Below are 24,993 nucleotides of genomic sequence, written 5' to 3'. Positions count from 1 at the left end.
AAAAAGATGATGTGCGAATCTTCTCTTCATCCGCGTGTGTCTTGCACAAGTCGTTGCAGGCTAGTCAAACCCATTTCAACTACCTCATTCTGAAGAGAATATTTTACTTCGCAACTAATTTAGCGACCGTCTTCAACGCTTTGCAGGAAGAGATCTGTTCTCTGGCTGTTACGGAACAATCAAAGCTTCAATAACACACTATTAATCCCTAATTTTATCGGTTGTTACATTGGCATCTTAACATACGCAAAAAGCGATCTCCGGGGGGTCATCACGAACATTGGTAACGAGTTGTTTTGCTGCAGTTCGGCCGGCAGTTTCAATTTTCATATATATATTTTTTTCAATATTCGTATATTTTTTATCATCACCAGTTCTCGCTCACAAGTATAGCCACACTGTGCGTTGTGCTCACTGTGACAGATCCTAGTCGCTTAATTTCTACATCTACATCATCTTGTTCAATTACATCGCTTTGTTGTTTGCCTTGCGTTTGCCCTTCTTTATCATAGCGACAGTACGTTCACCACACGCTGATTTACTCCTGCTGGCGCGGCTGATAACATTGCGCTTGCTCACTGTACGCATCTTTACTTTGCTTATCCTTTCGCTTGGTTCGCCGATTATTGGCTGATCATCGGTACTACTATGCAAATCTGTATTACTTACAGTGTTACTCAATACTATATTTAATTTGTTTTTTTTTTTGTTTGCCCACGTTTTGCGTGCGTTCTGTGCGAACGGGTGTGGTATATGTGTGAGTGTGTGTTTCTTTTACATTTTAAACTTTGTTTCACTCCTCCGCTCGACATGTTATTTGTTTTATTTTTAAATAGATACCCTTCTTAAGATTGAATCAAACTCCATCTTGATGTTCGATTCCGATCATTCTCGTTTTTTTTTTACACACCGTACATATGGCTGCACAGGTTTCCTTTTTCTCTTAGGTAAATTTTGTTTGAGGAAACGATAACGACGACCGGGTTTTTTTTTGTTTAAAACATTCTCCACCCCTGCCTATGTTTTTTTTTTTCAACATTTCTGATGTCGTCTCACACGATGCGCGCGTTCTGCGGCACCGGTTTAACACAAGAAGAGCCCGGCAAATCAGAATCGCAACGCAGCGGAGGGTGGTTAAGAATTCGCGTCATTCAAATCCATCGTATTTCACTAGTATAAATACACATTTGCCGATTGTTGTACCACGCACGTTCGAATGTCAAGTTCGAGTGAGAATTGCGGTGTTTGCTCTTTCCATCTCTTGTAAATAATACCACGTATTGAAGGATTATAACAACTAAGACATTATTTTACATACAGCGCCGCCAGGGGTTTTCTTTTGTGGTAATTTGTCTATTTTCTCGTCCCGGCGTGGTGTGCCAACCCGCGCGCGGGAATGCACAACAAAGGGGGGAAACACTTTGACGAAGTAACGTATACAACTAAACTCAGCGGATTCAGCCATTTAAAACCAAGAGCCCAGACGTACGCGTGTGGAGATTTAAGCATGCTAGCAACGCTGGGAAGTTTTACTACAAAATTCTAGAACTAAAAAGATGCTACGGCAGTTCTTCTAATGCATCAAATCACACCTAGGTTGACTTTCGCATTGTAAGAGGAGGGGGCGCTACTTCACCGTGCCGCCTCCAAGTCTTCTAACGCGCTCCGTACACATCATCGCATATAACAACAGTCAGTCTAATCGCGAACATCCCGTTCGTTCGCGCAAGTTCCTCTTTCATGCCTTTGCACAAACGCAACTCAAACACACGTACCCCTACACTCTCTGCCGATCAGTGTCTCAGTATATATATATCTTATGTATATGATGATAGATCGACAGCATCATGTTCATCGGGTTTTCCATAAATATAGACACTTAGAAATGGGTTCAAAAATCTGCACACATTTCACCTGCTTGGCTTACCACCTACAATGCGTGTCGTGGAAACGCATTCACGATTTGGTTGTTTTGCATGGAACCATAATGCAATCTGTGGAAAAGTGGGAGGGGGGGGGGGGGGGGGGTGGTGTGCTCGATGCTGCTATGCATCTTTCAATCATGGTTTTAACTGATCTCCCTCCACAGAACTTCGAGCGCGAGCGCTCACATACACACACACACACAGGCCTATCTCGAGTTAATATATCTAAATAGGTTCCTCCGCTATACAACACCGTTAGGATTTTTGATTAAATGCGTTTTTTTTTCCGCTCCCATTACTCAGCTCGCTACACCGCACACATTATGTCCTTCTCGTGTTTCCTGTTTGCCGTTTGTTTTGTTAAACTACCCGTGCAATAACGTCACTACTCTAAACATGGTTCCATTTGTGTGTACAGTTGGGAGGAGGACGACAAAACGCTAAAAGGTATGTGCGTTCAGTTAATTGTTCGGTTGTATTTTCTTCCCATTCCCGATCGGCGGCGAACAACGGTGCACCGCGGCGGCGTGCGGCGGAAATCACTACACGATCTCTGGGCAACAAATCTCCCCTGCCTCTGATCAGGGTGTGCCTCTGCCTGAAGGTGTATAATTTTCTCTTCTCTCCGTTTCATCATAAATATAAAATATATAATATATACCGTTTTCTACTTACATTCTAATATTGTTGTTTTTCTGTTGTTTACATCGCACTATCTTTCTTTTTACACGCTTGCATGAAGTGTTTGCTTCTTTCGCATTTGTTCACTTTTGTTGTACCCCATTGCATTAGTGCGGTAAGCACATAATATCTCTCTGCTGATGTTATCCCTCCCCGATGCCCGATGATGAACTTGATCAACTGGCTATTCCTTTATTTTGCAACCATGTTAACCATGTGCTCTCCCCTCCTCTCTGTAATGCACATGAATATGATTGCGATAAAACGAAACCGTGCATCTACCGTTGTTCGATGAGAATCCAACAAAACAAGTGGGAAAGAGTAATTAAAATGAACTAGCACTCGCAGCCTTCTCACTATTATTCCTTCCCGCCTTTTTTTTTCAGTGTAACCCTCGGCAGCATTTATTGCGGGGAGAATATATTCATTGTTTTGTGTTTTTTAATGGCAGATGAAACGCTCTGAGCAGTTGTGTGCATCTTGATTGCTTTACCTTCTCGATCGTACTAGTTTAAATTATGCACTAAAACATAAAATATCTTTTATCCACAAGTAACATCGAGCAAAGAGCAAGGTGTGTGTGTGTGTGTCGTTTTACAGCAAATAAGGGGGCACCGAAAATTAATGTAGCGCACACTAGAGCTTAATCACTAAGGTTAAATCGATAAAATTGGGATATAGTTATCAAATGCGAACCTAAACCATATTTGTTTAAATATTTACATCGTCAAAAGAGGCTTACTACCATACCGTGCCCGGCGGCGGGGCAATCGAACTATAGTGTTGGCTAGCTTACGCCGACAAAGGAGTCATAATAATATTAATAATCTAATCAAAGAGAGAAAAAAGACTAAAGTTTAAGTCTACCGTAATCGTCCGACATGACGAAACATATGTACCCGATCATGTTGCCTGATCAAACCTAATTCTTTGCACGCGTTTTAACATTCGGTGCGACATCCATTCCCTGGACATACATATCGTTATCCAAGTATATAGATGAATATGTATATAGTTTTTTGTATCAATCTAGTGTTGCTTTAACATTTTTGTTTGTTTGTTTGTTTGTTTGTTTTGTTTTTGGTCAAATTGGGAAGAAATCAGGAAGGGATGTAAGTGATTTGCACAGCTTTACACTGCAAAAAAGGTACCAGTGGTGTTAGTGTGTTTGTTGAATGAACCCCGATGGAAATCTGGCGGTGTGTATTGCATGTATCTCACACTCTAGACATCGCTCACAATAAACGGCTGCGGGCAGGAACACACAACTGTTTTGTTGGGTTAGAACAACTCTTAATGTTTACCACCCCGTGCTGCCTCTTCCAAAGCACGCACCTTCATCTCACGCTCGTGTTGCCTGTAATAAAAAAACAAACAAATCAATTAAATGTTATTTTTATTATCCATGTAATTGAAAAGTCTTCCAGACTTTTTACCATCTTCATGGATTGTTGTAAAAGATTTCATTATAAATACCTCATGTACTGCTCATGGAGCGATTGGGCCCGGTCTAATGCACTTTGTCGTTGGAATTCAGCGGCCTGGTGGAAGAAACAGCGTTAGTTAAATCGAATTTAACAAGCGGGTTCTCTGATCGCAACATTTTGGACAGAGCCGATAAGTTTCGGGTGGTAGTGGTTCAGGTGCTTACCTGCAGTGGGTCATAGGACATACGCAAAAGCACCTCCGAATGTGGATCCCTCGGCATTAAAACATTCGGCCGTGGATACGGAGGAACGTTGGCTACAACAATAAAGTGCGTTGAAGAGCAAAAGCAGCATCCCGTCCGTAGATCAATCGATACAGGAAGGAACATGAAACAGAATAACAAATAATAAATATGAGCACATCGGTTAGTCGTAAAAATGACAAGGCTGAGAATGAAGAATGGAATGCGAAAATAAAATTCAAACAATGGTCGTCGACATAAGCTGGTGAATTTTTTTATACAGTGTTAATAAAACGAAGCTAACGTTTAATGGCTGAGGTAATGTGTACGCGATTCTTCTATGAAAACCACTTTTCCGAATGTATTTACTCGAGCCCGGCACAAATTCGATACTAGAAACAATCTAATGATAACACCACCCACGAACGATCAGTCGGCTCTAGCGATCAAGCGATAAATGAGCGATTGTGAATAGATGGAGACAAACAATTGAGGAACAGCTGATACGTGACATGGAAAAAATCACAGGATAATGGACGGATAAGGGCGTGCGGATTTGATTTCATTGGCATTTTGCAAGGAGAGCAACATGGCAAGGATGGATTGTGACGAGATGGATTTTCAACAAAATGTGGTTGGGGGATTTAGATTTTTGATTTAGTTTCGTGTTTTTGTTTTCGTTTTGCAATACAAACTCACGTGGTAGATGAAACCCTGCTGCCGCCGCTGCCGCTGCCGCCGCCGCCGCTGCTGCCGAGTCTTGCTGCTGTTGCGAATGCAAGTGCAAGTGCGTATGGGAGTGTGCATGATATTCGCCAGCCAAGCGCAACTGTAACAAGTGAACAGAAACCAACAACATAAAACATGATTGACGTTTCGATGCTGATACGTACCATCGGATCGGATGGATCCAGCCCAACAGGATGCGGTGGCAAGCCTGTGTGTCGATCATTTGGTTTGTTTTTTGCGTTTCGTTTGCATCATTTTCGCATTTCGTGCAAGGTTTTGGATTATCGTTTACAGAACAGCAACGTTCGGTTTCGTTACGACCAGCATTTTTTTTCCCCAGGTTGGCCAGTGGCATAACACGCATTGGGATCATCGGTAGTGTTGAAGGTTGTTGATGTTGGTTTCAGTATCATCGCAAATCGCAAATAGAAAAGGGCGTGAAAAATGGTTTTTGTTTTGTTTTTTTTGGTTGGAAACACAATCATCATGGAGTGTAGTAGACCGTCCGGCCGTGCAACAAAAGTACGCAAGCCATACGTCCAACAGGTCAACAAATTAAAGAGAAAAGAAAGAAAGACAACATTCGTAAGATGCACACATAGTACACATGGCAGAGTACCAAAGAAAAAGGGCAAAGGGTGGCGATGTATCCCCCCCGTATGCCGCACAAATAGAGTATGGGATTTGTCGGTGCATTAATAGATTTTCATTTTTGGTTGTATTGTGTATGATTCCATTCAACAGGTTTCCCATTGCAATTACAGTGCAGACGGCGCAGTTTAGCATTCAGATTTGTTGCGGGTGGCAGAGATGTTGGCAGTGGCCGCGGGGTTGTCGGCATCGGCGTAGTGGTACGGTTATGAGCATTTTCACCACATTCAGATGATGTTTGTATTTTTGGTTTTTAAAGATAGAAACACATTCAAACACACATATAAAAGATATAAGGACGCGTGAGTATGTAAAGGATGGACGGGGGAAAGATGGAGAGTGTATCAGCATTCAGGAAGATGATAAATCATATTAAACGCATTAGGATGGTCGCCCAGCAAAGCACGCGCGGTTCATCGGTTGGTCGGTCGTCGCAGAGATTCGTTCATGGTTGATCATCACCGGACGCGAGCGATCGCGAAAATTAAACAGATACACACACACAAAAAACACGCGTTCGGGAAGATTTCGTACATTCGATCGCGTAAATCGTACCCACGTGTGTGAGAGGAAGAAGAAAAGAGAAACACAAAAAAGGAAAACGTAAGAAACATGTGACGCATAAAGTAAAGAGACAGAAAGCATAAGTTGATTGATTCTTCGAACAGCCGGAACAGTTGGAACAGTTTTCCGGTTACCGTTCGGCAACTGTTTTGTGTCATGCGCTTGATACGTTACCTATTCGTTCCCGTTCCAGCTGGGCGATCGCCGCAGGATTACCGTAAAGACCGGGAAACTGTGACGGATGCATTCCCCTGTAAAGCACGAACAGTAGTAATTGATATTAGTACAGCCATTTACAGCAACCCACAGCACCACACATATCGTCCGTCGTCTTACCTCATTCGGTAGTACTCCATCCAGTGCGGATCCAGCCGTGAAGGTCCCATGCCGGGCTGGTTTTTGAGGTCCTCAAATTCCCTAAAAAAGATGTCCCTGTTAATCGGAAAAATTTCGCAAAAATCGATCAATATCATTCTATGAACGAAAGCACCACGGTCGGGGAATTATGGAAAACAGAATAAATTTAAACACACACACGCACACATAACCCAGAAACAAAAGCGATTCTAAAAGATAAGAGCGATTTTACGAATTTTATGCGAATTATTCTTGTTAGCGAAGCACAATTTTTAAACCAATTTAATTAATCGGAAGCAAGTTAGAACAGACATCGGCGACGAATTAAATCATTTTGAGTTACTTAAAAATAATGTACTATTGCGAACATTGAGATAAACATTTTCTTAGCTCATAATTTAAAACACGAATGGTATGGATGAATTATGTAACCTTTCCGTGTAAATGAATAATGCTGAAGGTATGTGTGTTTGTGTGCTTATTTGCTCCCTTTAGCTATCGTGCATAATAAATGATATTGAATTTTGATAAAAGGAAGTGAAACTAATCGAGCATAAAGCTTCGATATAATATACTATCATTCTACTTCAATGATATTGCCATATGGCAATGTCACTTGTAATAGGGCCACATGTTTTGTAGAAGGATAATATACCAACAATATCAAACCGCTGAAGACGGTCTTATTTTTTTCTGGAACATCAATAACAAATTGTATAAATGCAGCCAATTGTTTAAAATTTATGCGCATGAAGCATAATGATACCATTGTATAGGTATGGAGGTAAGGTTAGAATTTAAAGAAATAATTATATGGTAAATTCTATGAGAAACGAAAAAGTTTTTAGGAAGATGTTTAGAACCATATGATTACCGTGCTAATGTGATAAACTAAATAAATTTAGAAACATGATAAAAAATAACTTTTCAAGGACATCGAAAGTAACGAACAGAATGCACAATCAATATCAATGCTTGCAAAAGAAAAACAACAAATATGTGTTTATGGCTCTGGTTGATTGCGAAATATAAGCAGCACAGCTTAAAAGCATAGAATATGAAGCAAACGCAGAAGAAAATAAGAATATTCCATATATTATACCTTTCTCTATTGTACAGTGGATGGTATGGTGGCGGGACCATCGTCTCCACAGGACTACAAATCAAACCGGATCAAGAGAATATTCGAGAAAGAGAAAAGAAACAAACAAAGGAAACATGAACAATGTGATCAGCGCAATGGTAATATAGACGTAAATGGATAAGATCGGGAAAGATTGTGTTGTTTTGATCGCTAAAATTGATATAAAATTTGATTATGTAAGTAAAACAAGGGCCACTGAGCAATCATTCAGTGTTAATCGTAAATGTGAACAAATACATTGTGTTTTGCAGGGCGCCTGCTATTTGCCATTAATTGCCCTGAACGAAAAAGGAAAAGAAGGAGTAGGAGTTCAACGTGGTGTCATACCTAAATCCAACATGCGGCCGTGCATACTCCGACAGCTGCCTTAGGGCCGGTGTGTCTGGATATGGTTTAATGTCCGGTTTCATCGATTGTTGTCCAGGTGATGGATGTCCCGGATGATGGCCAGGAGGTGGTGGTCCCGGAGGTCCACCCGGTCCCGATCCACCCGAACTTCCACCCGCACTGCCTGGCTTTCCTGCCTGCTGCTGCGCTTGCTGTTGCGCCTGCTGCTGTGCTTGGTGTTGTGCTTGTTGTTGGGCCTGCTGTTGCTGGTGGTGATGTTGTTGAGCTGCAGCTGCTGCTGCTGCTGCCGAGGCAGCAGCCGCTTGATGTTGGGCCTGGGCAGCGGCCACCGCTTGTTGATGGGCCGTCACACTCGGATGCTGTGGATGATGCGGGTGTGGCGGTGGAGGCTGATGTGGATGCGGTTGCATCGATGGATGATGCGATTGCTGCTGCTGCTGGTGTTGATGTTGCGCCTGAGCTGCCTGCTGTGCCTTCCGTTCCCGTTCCTTCTCCGCGAGCTTTCGGTCGCGCTCCTCGCGTTTGCGTGCAAGCTTCGAGTCGGGCGTTGGTTTGAATTCGAGATCTGTTCGTGTGCATGAATTGTAATCACCTCGATCGCAGCGTCGTACAAAACTAAAAGTAAAGAAACGTCAATAACCACTCTTTCTTTGCTGCATGCTACATCCAATACTTACATTGCCGACTGCGATCGGTGGCACTCGGTATCATCCGGTTTGGCCTCGGGGCTGGGACCACGGTTCATGTCGTGGACAGGTGACGGTGGTTCCGGATCCGGGTCAATGTCGAGTGTTTCGATGTGCACCGGTTCGTTCGGATGCGCTGGATGATGCCCGGGCGGTGGTGGCGGTCCGTGACCAGGATGATGATGCGGATGATGACCCGGTGGTGGACCTAAAGCTCCACCCGCTGCTGCATGAGCGTGGGCTCGTAGTGCATCCATGTGACTGGTCGGTTTACCGCCACCAACCGGCGGCAACTGGTTCTCGATGAACGGATTGTGAGGCTGCGGGGGACCATACGGGGAGTGATGATGAGGCGGACCGGCCGGATGAAACGGACTCCCACTCAGTGGGTGTCCACCGGGGGGACCTCCCGGCATGCCTACCATTCCGGGACCAGCTCCACTAGGCGAGGGCCCACCTCGACCAGGACCACCAGGTGGTCCACCGGCAGAAGAGCTGCTCTGGTTGGACGAACTGGAATGCCCACTGCCGGGACCACCGTTTCCTCCAGACGAGGAAGATTGCTTCGATCGCTCATTTCCGCCCGAACCAGACAGTGAAGACACCGACGACGTTGAGGAGGAGGACGTTTGTGGCTGCTGTGATTTGCTACCACCACTGGAGGATTTTGATTTCTCACCAGCGTTACCATGGATACCACCTCCTGGACCGCCAGCTCCGGGAGCGTCTTCCGGTCGGGGCGGAGGTATTGCCGTCGGGTGTCCGTGAAGCATCGGATTATCAAGCGGTGAGCCACCGGGCTTCATGTACGAAAATCCGGGCCCGTAAGCCGGTCCGTACGGATACGGTGCGTAGAATGGATTGTGATGGTGCGGATTGAACAGCGACGGATGCATCAAAGGGTACGGTTGCGAGGCGTGCATTACCGACCCGGGAATACCCGCCATTGGACCCGTCATCGGTAGAGGTAGAGGCATCTGGGGGTGTCGTATAACCGGCGGCGAAGCACCGGGCCGGAAAGGATGGGATGGAGGTGGTGACCGCTGTCCCGACGGGCCTCCATACATCTTGCTCAACGGACTTGAGATCAGGGCGGCTGACGGTGCGGACGAAGACGGCGGAGGAGGTGTCATGTGGGGACTCTGCTGTCGCATTATCTGTCGGTCCCGTTCGGCCGATGCGGCTGCCGCGGCTGCGGCAGCTGCCGACGAGCCACCGCTTCCTCCTCCTGCACTACCAGCACCCGGTGTGGAAGGATGGTGGCTGAGATGCATAGGACTGGCGCGGCTAAGACCAGAACTGTTCGAGTTGGCAGGTGAGCTGGATCGATGATGATGCCCTCCTGGGCCGGGGTATCCTCCGGGAGTGCCCGGACCACCAGGTGGTACATTGGGGCTGGCACGACTCAACGCAGAAGACGACGATGGTGGTCCTCCGCCCGCTCCTGTCGGAGTAGATGGAGATTGCGCCAGAGAGCTGACTGACTGATGCATCGATGTCGGTGGCAAATGAGAGTGAGGTCCGCCCGCTAGACTTCCCGGACCGGAGGATGGCGATCGACGCCCTGCGCCCGCCACCTCCATCAAGCTTCCGAGCGCGGAAGGTGTCGGTCCGCCAAGCAGAGGTATCCCCGCACCGTGTGCTGCCAATGAGGGTGGTAGTAATCCGGCGTGTCCTAGTGGGCCAGCCAAATGTGCTGCTGGATGGTGTGGAGGTAGTTGCATGCCCGGATGTCCAAGATGCAGAGGAAGCGGATGCGACAGAATACCGTGTGGAGGCGGAACTCCTTGCAGTAGAGAATTGATTGGGGAAGCACGGGTAGGAGGCATATCGTTCGCACCCGGTCGAGATGATTCTCGGTCGCGATCCGAACGATGGTGGTGGGGCATTGGTTGAAGACCCAGCGGTCCATTATCGGACGAGGGTCTCATAGGTGCCGGCGAATGTGACGTTACCGACGAAGTAGACAACGAAGCAGTGGAGGACGCGGTAGTAGAGGTCAGCGCAGTACTGCCACTTGAGGATAACGCTAACGAAACGGAGCTTGGTACCGATGATGATGGAGGACCTCCAGATCGATGCATATTGCTTGGTTGGTACGGACTGGAACCCGGCGGAGTTGGTAGCAGTTGTGGTGGAGGAGCCGATCCTGGATGGGCCAACGGGTGGCTTCCCAGCGAAGACGGATGTATGCCACCTGGCTGAGATGTCGGTGGAACCGGCGATGAGTTTGGTCCGGATCCGAGGAGCGTTGGCATCAAGCCAGGGTTTACGATATGGCCTGGATGACCGGGTGGTGGTGGTCCGTGAGGCGGTGGATACGTTCCAGCACCGTGGGGTGGTAAAGATGGCGGTGGTCCACCTGACTGCGGTGACGCGATGCTGCTGCCGCTGCCATGCAGTGCTGTTGGTTGCGAGCTGCTGTTGCTACCCTGACTGTCCTGATTGGGAGTCACAGCGTGGCGGGCAGAAGCTGAAACATCTAGTGGATTGGACGAATCGTTGCCGCCACCGCTGCTTGATGAGCTGCTCTTCAGAAGATTGTCCGCCGAGAAGCTGTTGTTCTTGAGCGATGTAGGAGTATCGTTCGCTACTGATGAGGGTGGATATTTTAGAGGACCCATGCCGGCAGCGGCGGCCTCCGGCGGAAGGTACTTCAGATCTTGTGGTTGTGACTGAGGTTGTCCCGGTAGTGCACCGGCCAGTGGATGGTGCGGGTGATGATGACCGGGCTGGCCGGGTGGCGCTCCGAATGGGGGCATGCCGGGTGGGCCGTACTTTACTGCCGCCATCGGATCGTATTTAAACGTATGCTCGTAATGCTGCCGTAGCATGCTCAACTGCGCTGGATCGGGGTAATGACTCTTCGGGATGAGAGGCAGTGGTCCACCGACAACTGACGGTGGTGGAGCTACACCGCTTCCGCTTCCACTGTCCGAAGCAGGCGATGGGGCAAACTTTGTCCGCTCGTCTGGCGGTGGGTACTTCAGGTTCAAACTCGTCAGATCTTGTGGGTACTGGGAAAGTTTCATGTGTTGCGGCGGTCCCACTGGGGGCTCTCCCGGTACTCCTGAACCCGCAGGTGGTCCAGGTGGTCCACCAAGTTTCAGTGGCAGTGGTCCACCATCCTGAGCCGATGGTGGTGGTGGAGGTCCGTGCGCTGGATACCGTTTCATGTCGTACTCCAGCGGTTCGTCCTGTGGTCCACCCGGAGGACCATACTTCAACCCTGGCGGTTCACCAGGGCCAGGAAGTTGATGTGGTGGTAGCGGTCCATATTTGTGTTCGCCATATTTTAATCCGTCTTCACCAGGATGACCACCATATTTGATGTGACTTTCGTACGGTTTCATCACCAAATTCTCGGGGTCGTATTTCATATCCGCACCGGGTCCGGTACCTTGGTTCGACCCTTCGTTGCCGCCTCCTGGCATCAACTTTGCTTCCGACTTTACCTCAATTTTCAGCTTTAAATCCTGCGGCTCACTAGCAATACCGGTCGTGGGTGCACTACCACTATTGCCAGATCCAGTCTGTTCTCCAGCAGCTGAGGATGCGGCAGAGGCTGAGCCGACTGCAGCCGGATCCTCATTAGGTTCCTTTTTGATGAAAACATCTTTGGAGTTAAAGTCAACCGAGGTACCCGTACTGGGCGGAGCACCTGCAGACGAACCGGTGGTAGATGCTTCTTGTTTCATATTTGCCAACTTTGAGGCCATTTCTTGTTCGTTGGATGAAGCTGCACCGATGGAGTTTACGCACGGCTTGCTTTCCCCAATGGTGTTGCAAACACCAGTCGCACTACTCGTCCCGTTTGCAGTCGCTCCCTCTTCCGCCGATGGAGCTCCCTGTTGCGCTTCGCTGCTACCATCCGCTCCGGGCACTGCAGCCCCCGATGATGGTGGTGCCGGAGTCGCAACAGGCGTTGTGGCCGCTGTCGACGGTGGTGATATATCTTCCGTTTCGGGCAGCTTAGCAGTGTCTGCTGCAGTCGGAACCGTTGCTACCGCAGATGCGACAACTGCTCCTGTAGCACCGGCATTCGAATCATCATCTTTGTCCTCCGATCCGCCAGATGACGACTTTGCGACCGTTGATGTGGTCGTATTGCTGCTGCTACTATTTTCGTTCGATTCCGTAACCATCGGTTCCGCAGCAAGCGGTGGCCCGAGAGATAACGGATCCTTGTCGTCTTCTTTCGTACTTGTGGCACTTCCTTCAGGCCCTCCTGGGCCATTTCCAGCATTGACAGTGTTCGAACCCTGCAACCGGTCGTGACCAACCGGTGTTGGGGTGCCGGTAGTTCTAGTTCCCACGCTGGTTTCTGTAGCTGCCTCGCTGACCGATTCCATCTCATCCAGCACGGAACCGGGCCGACTGTCTGTCGTGAGGCTCTCGGCTGGACTGTCCGCGCGCTTTCGCTTTTGTCCATCCTTTTCATCGTTGCCGTCCACCTCGAGCTCATTAGCACGCTTTTTACCCTTGCTTGGGGTCGTCTCCGTCTTGCCTGTACCGCTGGACGAGGATGATGATCCCTTTCCTTTGCTACTGCTTTGCGAACTATGTTTGCCGCCGACACCACCGTCCACCGTTCCACCGGTAGCACTCGAGGCGGTTCCGGTAGCATTACTGCTATTGCTGCCACTACTACCCGTCGTTTTGCTTGGCGTCTTCGGGCTGTCCAAGCTTCCCGTACCATTACCACTGCTACCAGCAGCACCTCCACCAGCGGTGGCGGATGTGCCGGTTGCTGTCTGCTGTTCCGGGGTCTCCGTACCGCCACGCTTTGGTCGCTTCGCATTGGTAGCATTCGTTTCCTTGGTTGGCTTTTGGCGGGTCCGCATCCTCGACGGAGATTCCTCGCCGGTGACCGTGCCCCCGCCAATGCCGCCGCTGCTGGCCGTCGTCGTAAAGTCTCCGACGCCGACGGAACCGCCGACGCCGCCGTTACTTCCGTTACTGCTGCTGCTGCTGCTACTGCTGCTGCTACTACTACTGCTGCTGCTGCTACTGCTGCTGCTACTACTGCTGCTGCTGCTACTGATGCTGCTATTGCTGCCGTTGCCTCCAACGCCGGTACCGTTGGCGGTGGCTGTCGCTGCAGCCGCCGCGGCTGCGGTCGCCTTGTTGGCGCTCGAATCACTGTCGCACTCGCTCACGTCGTCCTCGGTAACGGAGCTGTTCTCCTCCTTGCCGATCGGCGACGGTCGGGACGAACCGGTATCTGTCACAGTCCGCTCGGGGGTCTGTTCCTTCTTGCTGTTGCTGTTGCTGCTACTGCTGCTGCTACCACTGCTGTTCGGCGGGGTGCCACTCGCATTACTGTTCGTCCGTGTGTTGCGTCGTCTGAGCGAGCTCGCCCGTCGTCTGCGGTGTGGCCGGTTCTGATTCGCTCCCGGCGTCTTCTTCCAGAGATAGTAAAACTCTACCAATTCCGGCTACGCGCAGTGTAGCAAACGGGTACGACGGGTGAAGCATAGGGGAGGAGTGGTTAGGAATAGAAAAGATTAATTTGTTTAGTTCAATGCAGGACAACCATCTGGTGCCAACGAGTCACAAGAATCCAGCATTACCGTTGGCCGATGTGGTAATAGGTCTTTGTGGATGCGAAAAAAATTCTTCCCAAACTGTCGCAAACCCTTGATGAAGCGTTTCGTTTCCTCCTCTGTCCACTTCTTCTCGATTCCCTTCGTTACGGGACACTTTAGTAATGCTTCTAGGGCTTTGCCGGCGTCGTACCCTGAGTCGTGTAACTGCAAGTAAAGGCAAAGCTCGCATCAAACCGCTCACAGGACAATGTGCGGTTGGTTCCGCCGAGGATTCCCCCCAAATGATACTTACAACATCAAACGCATTTATAGTTGTATCGTCACGACTAGCTGCCATACAACCATCTTCCTCGCACATACCCTGAAAAGCGGATATTGAACGAGCGGCGGTCAGGTACATTAACAAATCATTATCAATGTACAGTCCGGGTGTCCATCTCGGATCCTCTAGGTCGCGATCTTCATCGTCCTCGGAGCGGTAGTTCTCGATCGGTTGATAGTCTGGTAATGTTGCCTGTGAAACGAACATGAGATGCATACATCAAGCCAGATGTTTGTAGTGAACCATATTAAATGACCAACTGTAACACATGATGTGTCTGCTGTATGACAAATAAGTCGAACTGTTAAAATGTAAACTGGATATGGGTGGTGGCTTGGTGAAAACGATGAGGTGTTTAGTGGGACTTGGAGAGTACAATGGTGTGTGTTTGATACGAATTCCACGATTCAAACGATTTTCAACACATTATCAATATCACTATCGGAAATGCAGCACAATGCAGTGAAAGTAAGCATTAAATTTCTCATCCGGAACACGTTATGCAAACCACGTGTGAAATCAATTAAACAAAAGCAAGTGCATTGCTACACATTTACACACTACTGCGGGGAGAGTTATGCTCAGGCCAATTTATTCAAACATGGAAAATAACCTTCAGTGGTAACCGAGTGCAATAGGCAGGGTGGGTGGTGTTGTGCTCGCCAAATTAATCAAATTAGAGTAAACAAATTGTAGCTTGAGCTCGAATGGGCCAATATATAAATATCTATAGGAAGAAAATTATTGCAATGCTTGCTTTGTTTTGCTTTGCTTTCGCGCATTGCGTAGTGTGTTTCGTGGGAGGGGTGGTTGTTAGTTCATTATTTCGGAAAAGGGGAAAAGACATGCAGCAGGCGAAGGCAACGAAATACGGTCGCCAATGTTTTAAGTGTGCTAAGTGTGGACCGTCATGATGAGCGTCCGAAAGATGAAGGTGAAATGAAAACTATCATTATATTGCGCACGGGTGTTGGGGTATGTGTGTAATGATGTAATTATTTAATTATTTGATCGTTTGCAGAGCACCGTGTTCGTTTCCAGCAGACGTCAGAAAGCAGCACCGAAACTTCACACCCAACCCAACGGACGGTTTTTTTATTACGGCGCACCTAGCTTGTGGAACAGCGAAATTTAACACCTGCCGCAGTGTTGTCAGCTAGTGGATTTATTGCCACTATTTATTCGGCGATTGATTGACCATTTCGGTGAAATTTAAGCGAAGAGGAAATCTAACGAATCGGTTAACTTGCAGTGCAGTCCGTCCTCAATAATATGCACGGTTCAAGTTCAAATTTCAACTCCAACCACGTAGAAGTGGCTTTTCCAACAGCATCACACATTATGACTAATTGTTATACATTAAATTAATTGTCTGTAGCCGATCACATGTGAAACCATGCTGCAATGCATTAAAATCTCTAAAATATATAATTTTCCCAATGGAAATTATGTGCTGATTCCGAACGCAGCACAAAAAGCCAAGCGGCGCAGGAAGAATGAAAATGAGAGCGTTCATACGGCTTAATCTCCTGAATGAAGTGATTAATTTTCCATCTTTTCCCTGTGTAATTGCAGCTGCGAGGTAAATTATTGTTACCATATGTCCGCCCAACGCCCAACACCCAGCCAACAAGTAAAGATTTCATTTAAACACTTCCAAACACAATGCAGTAGTACCCCACACGAGCGAGCGCCTATAACGCACGAGCGGTGGTTATTCGCTATTAGGAAAGAGGAAAGGTGTTTCCATTGCGCGATTTGCTCTCTTTCATGGCGCCGGCAAAACAGCAACCCCAACCATCATGTGGTTGTTGTTATGCGGTGGTGCTTAAATTGATTCCAATTTCCTCATTTTCATTCACACACCCACAACGGGGAGCAACAAGGGGGCAGGCTTGTATCAGCCGGCCTCTCCCACCTACAAACGCATCCACATTAAGGGTTTCTTCAATTTTCCCGGATCATGATCATCTCCTCTCTCACGAGGCATTGAGGAGAATTCTTGTTTAATTCCACCATATCTACCCGCACTCATCACCGGGCGTTACACATCCTGCCCTGTTCCAGAAGCTACAGTACAACCTCAGACACCGCGTATCTTCTTCGAAACACACTCGTCTGTGTCTGTGTGTGCGTATTTTCCACCATTTCCATGACCATTTCCTACTCTTGTACTCTTGGTGGTGTTTCTTCATTTCCGTTCCATCGTTCCATCGTTAGGTCGATCGTCTTGAAGCTGCTTGCGGGAGAGATCTTGCGCAGCCGATCGGTCGGACGGGCCACACGCTGTACAAATATGTGTTTACCCCGCGTGGCTTTTGCTTTCGCCCGTCCGTAATTAATTTCAAATCGCTTCGTTATGGCTAATAAGCCAATAATATGGTGGAAAGATTTCAAAGGTGAGATTGACGGTCGGTGCGCGCACACACAACCCACCTTTTTTCACTTTAGGATGGATGGATGGATGGATGGAACGAGCCGCTTGATGCCGGCGCACCACGACGACCTGCCTTTCCGTGAACCACCACCGTTGGTTTTTTTTTGTTTCGTTTTCGTTTCTCATGCGGTGAAAACCCATCTCATCATCACCAACGATCGTTCTCTGTTTGCGGCCGCACTGTGTGGTCAGTTCAGGAAAGAAAGGCGCTTATGTGCGTGATGATGCGCACACTGCTACACCGCGTCTCCGTCCGCTACCGGACCCGTGTTACAAGGGAAGCGGGTACAATGGCGCTAGGCAAACGGTAAAATGAACGGTGGCCACCTCGTGTGTCTGACCCTCGTAAAGAAAACTCATTGGGTGAGAATTATAGACGGGGAGGGGGGGGCTTGGTTGGGGCGGTATGTGACCGATGAAAGGAGCAAAAACAACTACGAAGACGATGCTCTTTCTGGCCGCCGTTTCTCCTCCGCCGAAGCAGGATGAGAAGTGGTGTGAAATAAAATAATAACAAAAAAGGCAAAATGAAACGGTTTGCTAAAGCAGTGGGCCATACACACTACGGCGGGCCCTTTATTCCAACACACCCTGCTGCTAGGCGGGTTAGTTACACACGAAACGGGAAAAACTCGGCCAAAACGGAGTAGTGACTGCTGTTAGTGAAAATTCACATTCAGCCAGCGTTGAAGGATGGTAAATACGAGTTGAAGAAGAGAACCTCAACAATGCAACATCATCCCATCACCATCATCATCTTCACGATGAGCCAATTTGTCGGTGGATGGTACCGTTTTGCTAGAGGTTTGTATTTGTATTCCCTTTACGACTCCATTTTCGAGCAGTTCCAACAATTGCTGTTCAACTCGATTGCACCAAATGTACGCGCCATATACCGGGAGTGTGATTAATTTATTTAATCTTAACGCAACGAGGTGATATTAGTCCGTAAGCCAACTCAAACAATAATTATTATACAATAAACCAGGTCCAGGTAGTCCTTTTCTACGTAAGTTAATAATGAAGAAGAAACAAAACATTAAACTCAACAAGTCACAGTGACCCTTCCATGGAATCTTGACTTTAGTTAAAACCCATTTTTCCGATCGTTTGTCTCATTGGGCACACAAAACAATAATGCCCGTGGGGAGGGAGATGGACTGGCTACATTCGAAATTAACCTATCACGCACATCGCTCATACTCCAAAACCAAAAAAAAAGCTCTTTATTATCTCTACACTGCCTACACCGGGAAAAGTGTTTTTCCAGAAATGTAAACAATGTTTCTAGCAATTGCTTTTGCGTTAATCTGTGCCACTGAAATATTTAACACTTTTGTGTCGCCACTCACTCTGCTATTCCCCCAACCTCTTTCATCACCCTCCAGTACCTTCACTTGCAGCTGAAAAAGGGCAGTCGATTTTTATTGCCTTTTCTCAATAGTATCCCTGGGCCACCCTATTAGAGAGGGAGGCAAACATAAACATTGGCCAGGCGGGTTTTGGGAAGGGAAGGGATGGCGATGCGGCCAACAAAACAAATGGGGTTTAAAGTTCCATTTATAACGTGTCGTTCAACGGTCGGATTGATTTTCATTTCCTCTACCGCTCTCACCCCCTTTTGCAAGCTCCCCCCCATCATGCAGGCGGGAAAATCGGATTTACGGTGGTGCGTTTTCTTACGGCTTCTGGCTTTTCTTACGGTTGTGGAAGCGCAACTGAAAGCAAATCACCACCACCAACCACCCTCCCCTAAAAAAACACTCAAATATGGTCCGGGGGAGCGGCCACCAGTAAATTGGAAAATTTACGCCCGTTTGCAATGCGAACGACCTTTCGGCAGATATGTGTGCTTGTGTGCGTGTGTTGGAAGCTCTGTCATGGCAGGGTAATTTGAAGAAGAAGCAACTAAACCTTCCAACCCTTTCCATCTTTTGTCTCCGTCCCAATTGCCCACCAATGCGCACCAGGGCGCAGGGGCAAGTTGTGTTTTCGATCCTTTCAAACATCATAAAACAACGGTCATTAATTATTTTCAAACACCACCGTGGTGTGTGTGTGTGTACCCTCGGGGGTTTGTAACACATATTTTGTTTATTTACATCCCATACCATAAAGCGAAACCTAACACCAGCGCCGCCGACCACCATTTTGCTGTCCTAGCGAGGTGCAAATGCGATGGGGGGAAGCTTAATAATGGGAGAGAGAGAGTTGTGTGAGGATGATCATGAATCAAACATTTTCAAAAAAAAAAAAAAAAACAAATTGAACAACTTGTAAAAATTTATTGAATAACGATTGTGTTGAGTGAAAAAATAATTTACTCGCGGGGCGTTTGCACGCGAATGCGCAAGCACAACAGCACAGTAAACAAAAAAACAGAGATGCCCCACAAAATGGACGGTAGAAAAAAAAAGAAACCGGTAGCACCAAAAAAAAAAGGTGGCCTAATTCCAAAATAAAGACTTGCGGCCCTGCGCTTTACGGGTTCAATAACAACAACACACGTTGTGCGGTTCCTCGCATTTTTTTTTCCGCTCCGGCAAGTTGTTGGGAGTTGAATTGGGAGGGTTTTTTTGCATTTGCTTTTGTTTACACTTATAAATAAAATACAATTTTGATAGCAAAAGTTCTTTGTGGTGCACTTTTCAAAAAGACTATTATCAGCAAGTTATGAAAGCCGAACCGTATCAAATGTTACATCAATCGCCGGTATGTCAACCCACTTTTGCAGTGGAGTTGCTTATTAATCGGTGCTCACATAACGTACCGGAGCCACTTTTCAAGGGCTCCACGACGCGGCAAGGAGGTGTGTATTGTTTTCCGTTCAAACCCTACCCCAAAAGGTGCAACTGAAACCAGAAAGGATTGGTTTTTTTGTTTCCACGGTTTGCTCACTGTTACAGGATGTTTACATATGCCGGGGGATTGGACACACACGGCACACACAAAAAAAAAAAAACGGCGACTTTTAGAGCATGCTTATCTCGCAACAACATCACACTACTAGAACAAATATTTTAATTACAGCGCTGGTAAGGTTTGGAACGATAAATGGAAGGCAACAGCAACACCACACACGATCGGTTCGCAGATGCAGACCAAAAAAAACCACAAAAAACCCAACCCAACATGGCCGGTGTAAATAAAACACCCGGCGAAAATGAAAATGAAGTTAGCTGCGCGTAGCGAAATTTTAACTGCAACCTAAAGCCCCCCCTCCGGGTTCGTAAATTATGACTTTTTATTGACCGTTAAACGTGTGAAACTGGCATCTTTCGGCCGTGTTGCTTTTTTTTTTGGCGCGGTAAACAACACACAACCGCGCGGCTTTCCTTCTTTACAGTGCGCGAAAGGTTGCTGGTTCTTGCACCAGGGGGAGGGAGGAGGCCAGAAGGAAAAACGGGGGGGAGTTTACTATCCTCGCTCCCCGGGGATGGGGTAAGTTTTGGCTGTCGGGATAACAGAGAGACTGACTGTGTGCTTGCTAAGAGCGCCACATGAAATCAACCGCGCCAAGAATGGGAAAATGTTGATGGCAAACCGCCGTTCCCGTGTGTGTGTGACTGTGTGTGACCATACTAGACTTATATGTGCGGTTTTTATCCGCATCTACATGATCCTCACTGTTACCGGTTGCAAAGTTCCACAAATAAAATAACAAAAAACAACAATTTGTTTCGGAAACAAACCCGAGAGAGAGCGGGAGAGAGATGTTGGGTGGAGTGAAACGAAAAGAAATCTTCCACCCCAGGCCAATAACTGTTGGCCGGAAACGAAAGAACGACCGACACCCCGAACCGAAGAAACTGAAGCGATAAAATAAAAATCTTTCATCTACCGACGTGACCGTGCGCGGCCACAGACAAAGCAACGGGGCCGATGAGATGACGCCGTCTGGCGGCTCGAAATTGGTCACGGGGAAAGGATTCCTTGTGCGATTTTTATTGGGGCGAAGAATTCGACAAATGGCATGGGTATCTGTGTTGCGGTATACTCTACACACACAGCAGTGGTGGTCAGTTGGGTTCCGCCAATATAATGTTTTTTTTTTTTCATTTTGGTCGTTTCTGGTTTCTGCTTACGAGATGAATTATGGATTCCGGAACAGGCACAGTGACGGTGGTGGTCTTCAGGGTCGCGGCGCCGAGATTGCGACAGCCAACCACAGAAAAATGATGAGAAAATTGGGAAGGTTATAGAGATCCCGATGGAAAAATTGCTAGGCATCCCAACGGCACAAGGTTAGGACAACAAAAACTCCGTTTCTGTTCCTTCTATAGACCTTGAATAACCAATTTTTTTTACCCAGAACGAAACAATTATTTAAAAAAAAACATATTTAAGAACCTCTCTTTTCTCTTCGCTTGACCGCTTCAAAATATTACTCAAAACTTGACTAAAAAGAAATGCAAACCCACAAAACGGGTTTTTAAACAAATTTACGCAACGAAAACATGCAAAAAGGTGTCCGCGTATCGTAAAACGATAAACTTATCCCCTCCTGAGGTTAAGAAAGGGGATAAGTGCGATAAAGAAAACCATCGTAAAACAGAGCAACAGATCTATCGCAAGATAGAAGAGATAGAAAAAACGTGAAGTGTACAAAAGACAACCACAAAAAAAAGACAGCAGAAACTCACAGAATCTGCTGTAAATTGTACAAACGAACCATAAAACTGGAACTGTTAAGCTAAACCGATAGTAAAGATAATAAAGTTGCAAAACAAGCGGCAATACAAAGAGAAAAAAAGAGAAAGAAACACGATGTAATAAAACAAAATTAAATTCCTTTCGCTAGCAAAAAAAAAAACAAGCTCGGGAATGCCAAATGTTCATTAAAAAAGAAAAACACTTCTCAGCGAATGGAAAGCGGGAGGAGCGGCGGCAACCAAACTAGTTTCGGAAAGTTTAAAACGAGCTGGAGACCGTCTTCACTAGCTTTTTTAGTAACCTATGCAATTTCGAACCATTTTGACGATATTGCTGTTTCGAAAATGTCTTCCAATCTTGAGACTGATTTATGGATTGGGGATCCACTGGGATAATTATGAAAGAAGCGGCCAGCCAGAGAGGTTGTTAACAACAAAATGGCTGCCCGCCGATTGGTAAGACGTATGGAAAGCTTTATGAGTCGGCATTAGTTTGATTGACATTCCCTGTGACTCCTTTCCCTTAGCCCCCTGTTGTGATGCCGCCAGCCGGTCGTCCGGTGGTGATGGGTTGTGGTTTTCGCCCGGTTTTGCTTTCTGTCGCACTGTTGAATAAAACGCGCATAGAATATTCGGTTTACCTGATGGCCGGGACCCACTCTGATTTCTCCTTCGGTTGGCGGTGTGGCCATATTACCCCGAAATGACGACGGCGGCGATGAATCGAGCGGGGATCACGCGCGACGACCACGGCGGTACCGGTTGGACGGCGAGAAGAGATGGCGATCTCCGCCTTCCGGTGGTACCGGGCGAGACGACGGCTGGTGACGGCGGTGAGCGTTCGTGGACGACGTCGTGCCGCCGGCGGTGTTGCTGCTGCTGCTGCTGCTGCTCGTCCTTGCTGCTGCACCTGCACGCTCTGCATTCAACGGGCCGGGGGGAAAACGATGAAGGGGAAGGACGCGTGATATTTCGGGACCACGTTGGGTTGGGTTGACGGGTCGGCGGCTCCTCGGGTGTAAGTAAAGGACACTCCACTCGTACAGTGGGCAAGGGAGGCACAGGGTGCTAATTAAACCGGATCTTGCAAAGCGGGCGTTCAACGGGCGCTGGGTCCGGTGTGTTAGCGTCTCTCGTTAGCACGTCGCGTGTGGTTAGCACACAGCACACGGCGGTTAGTTTTCACGTCGCGTTCCTTTCCACCCGTGGTTCTTTACGCATTTCCCGCCGTACTGTAACTCCTCCACTGCTGCTTCTGCTTAGTGGCCACCGATCGGCCGTGGTTCCTGCTGGAGCTGCTGTTGCCGCGGAAGCTGCTGGCACCGCAATCCGGCTGTCGATGGGCCGCCACCGAGCTTGACGACGACGACGTTAACGCGGTCCAGAAGCGTCCACCCATTAGTTTGCATTGTCCGCGGCGTTTTGGGGGGGGGAAGGATTGTTTTTTTTTCCCAAAGCGCCCTCAGAAGCGTTGCCCCCTTATCGACCGGTCCGGTTAGTTGGGGAGGGGGCCTGAGATTGAATTCCTACACACGGCGCAGAGGGTGTAAAAATGGGTGAGAAAACAGAAAAGAGAAGAGAGAGAAAGAGAGAGAGTTGTGTGTGAGATAGTGAGTGGCAAGTTAGTAACACAGGAATTTGATGAACAAATTATCAAACACAGAGACAATTAATGTTGTGAACGATCTAATTCTCGGGCCGCAAATACTTTACCACAAGGATGCTGCGACACGGCTCATTTGGCCCTTTCTTGTGTATCGTTCCTTTAGGAATTTCTATAACCCTTTTTCGGATGACCCCAATTTGTGAGCAGCCGAACGCCGAACGAGCGCACACGCGGCGTATAGGCAGCAAGCAGTTACATCAATCAATTGCGCGTGTTTGAAACGTGACATTAATGTACATTCGGTACACCCATTTGCACCCGATCCACCGCCCCGGGAAGAAATAAGAGGAATATCCGATTAAAATGATTCCCATTCCGAGGGGGTATTACATATGCCGCGGGGTAAGAACCCTCCAATCACGACTCTCTACTTCACAATCACAGGGTTTTTGGCCAAAAAAACCCGGAGGGGAACCAAAAATCTGACGAATACTCTTGACAGACTCGAGCAACAGCAGCAGCGAGGGGGACCAACTCAACCGTAACCGTTTGCATCTTTCCACAGAAACGGTGTTCCGGTCGGTCGATACACAGTACATGCTCTATTTATAATAGAAACCCACACCCTAGAGACACTATAGCGTCCCCTTCGGCAAGAGAGTGCGTGTGGAACATTATACCGGGAAGGGAATTTCGCGCTTCATCGTGCTTTAGACAAACAAACACACAGTTTTCAAACAAACCACCATAAACGGGGGGTACACCATTCAAGAGTCCAGTGCAGGGGTCTTCTGCCTTTGTTGCGAAAAAGAGGCACGCGCGCGCGTCTGGCAGCAACAAATATTAGAAAATTAATTTTAAGAAACACCACCCTGCTCAGGCAAATTCTGAATAAAGCATCGACTCATCTGTAAAAATAAAGAAGAAACCCCAGCCTTTACATCATCATCTTCCGATGATGAGAGTAAGTAATAAGCGGCACAAATTTGTAGCCGAGATTAAGTGCGAAGGCAGCAAAATTGATCACGCACGGAGAGAGGGACTGGCTTCAACGTTCCGAGCAACACCCCGGGGGCCGGTTGTGGCACATGCTCACATGGTGTGGAAGAGACTGGCGCGAATTGGGTGCGCGCCTTTTGCCTTGGCAGGTTGCAATTTATAGCATTTTTATTTATACGCTACTCTCGCCAAACGGCGGGAGGATGCAGAAATAACTCCCGGTGCATCGGTGCACTGGAGACACGACATCATCACGTAACATATGTCCAAGCAAGGGCCTCCTCCCCTCGTTAAGAAGCCATCCGAAAGTTTGGACTGGAAGTCGAACGGGAGAAGAAGGAATTGTGGAATTCCGTGATGATCACGGTTCATCCGGGGGAAGGGAGGGAAGGGAGGGTACGGGGACCATAACAGCCCGGTAACCCGGTACACACATAATTACCGTTAATGTCTTTTACCATTTTAAGAACCCTGCGCCACAAGCCAGTTGGAGCAGCAGCAGGTCCAATTGCGGACGATTGCGACTGCAGCACCACACCATCGAAGAAACCGGCTAACCGATAACGAGACAACGAGGATGAAGGCAATAATGATGATGATGGTCGAGGAGGGGTGACATTTCACGACCCACTAACGCAGCAAATGATGTCGAGAGCCCACACGGACACACGGTG

The 24,993-nt window shown here is 47.7% G+C and overlaps 1 protein-coding gene across 3 annotated transcripts; it reads right to left on the bottom strand.

The window, feature by feature from the left end:
* Positions 1 to 620: 620 nt before the first annotated feature.
* On the bottom strand, positions 621 to 23,145 carry LOC128304787 (uncharacterized). 3 transcript variants are annotated; one of them, XM_053042019.1, is made up of 13 exons: positions 22,356 to 23,145; positions 14,596 to 14,817; positions 14,328 to 14,507; positions 8,746 to 14,192; positions 8,048 to 8,683; positions 7,679 to 7,732; positions 6,556 to 6,651; positions 6,394 to 6,470; positions 5,169 to 5,212; positions 4,975 to 5,104; positions 4,258 to 4,349; positions 4,083 to 4,147; positions 621 to 3,963 (listed from the first exon to the last, which is right to left on the bottom strand). In XM_053042019.1, the coding sequence occupies exons 1-13, from the start codon at positions 22,404 to 22,406 to the stop codon at positions 3,900 to 3,902; spliced, it is 7,158 nt and encodes a 2,385-aa protein (XP_052897979.1). In that variant the 5' UTR covers positions 22,407 to 23,145; the 3' UTR covers positions 621 to 3,899. The 3 variants fall into 3 exon arrangements, with proteins under 3 accessions (XP_052897979.1, XP_052897980.1, XP_052897981.1); XM_053042020.1 differs by having other exon boundaries at positions 6,556 to 6,636; XM_053042021.1 differs by lacking the exons at positions 4,975 to 5,104; positions 5,169 to 5,212.
* Between the last annotated feature and the right edge of the window lie 1,848 nt (positions 23,146 to 24,993).

Source organism: Anopheles moucheti, chromosome 3 (assembly GCF_943734755.1).
Source record: "Anopheles moucheti chromosome 3, idAnoMoucSN_F20_07, whole genome shotgun sequence".
NCBI lineage: Eukaryota > Metazoa > Arthropoda > Insecta > Diptera > Culicidae > Anopheles > Anopheles moucheti.
This window is presented reverse-complemented; position numbering and strand designations above follow the sequence as displayed.

Excerpts from the sequence above, each read along its gene's own strand:
- LOC128304787 (XM_053042019.1), bottom strand. The coding sequence starts at position 22,406 with ATGGCCACACCGCCAACCGAAGGAGAAATCAGAGTGGGTCCCGGCCAT. Across the intron at positions 14,818-22,355 it reads GAGTGGGTCCCGGCCATCAG|GCAACATTACCAGACTATCA; the intron begins GTAAACCGAATA and ends TTCGTTTCACAG. Across the intron at positions 6,471-6,555 it reads ATGGAGTACTACCGAATGAG|GGGAATGCATCCGTCACAGT; the intron begins GTAAGACGACGG and ends CGTGCTTTACAG.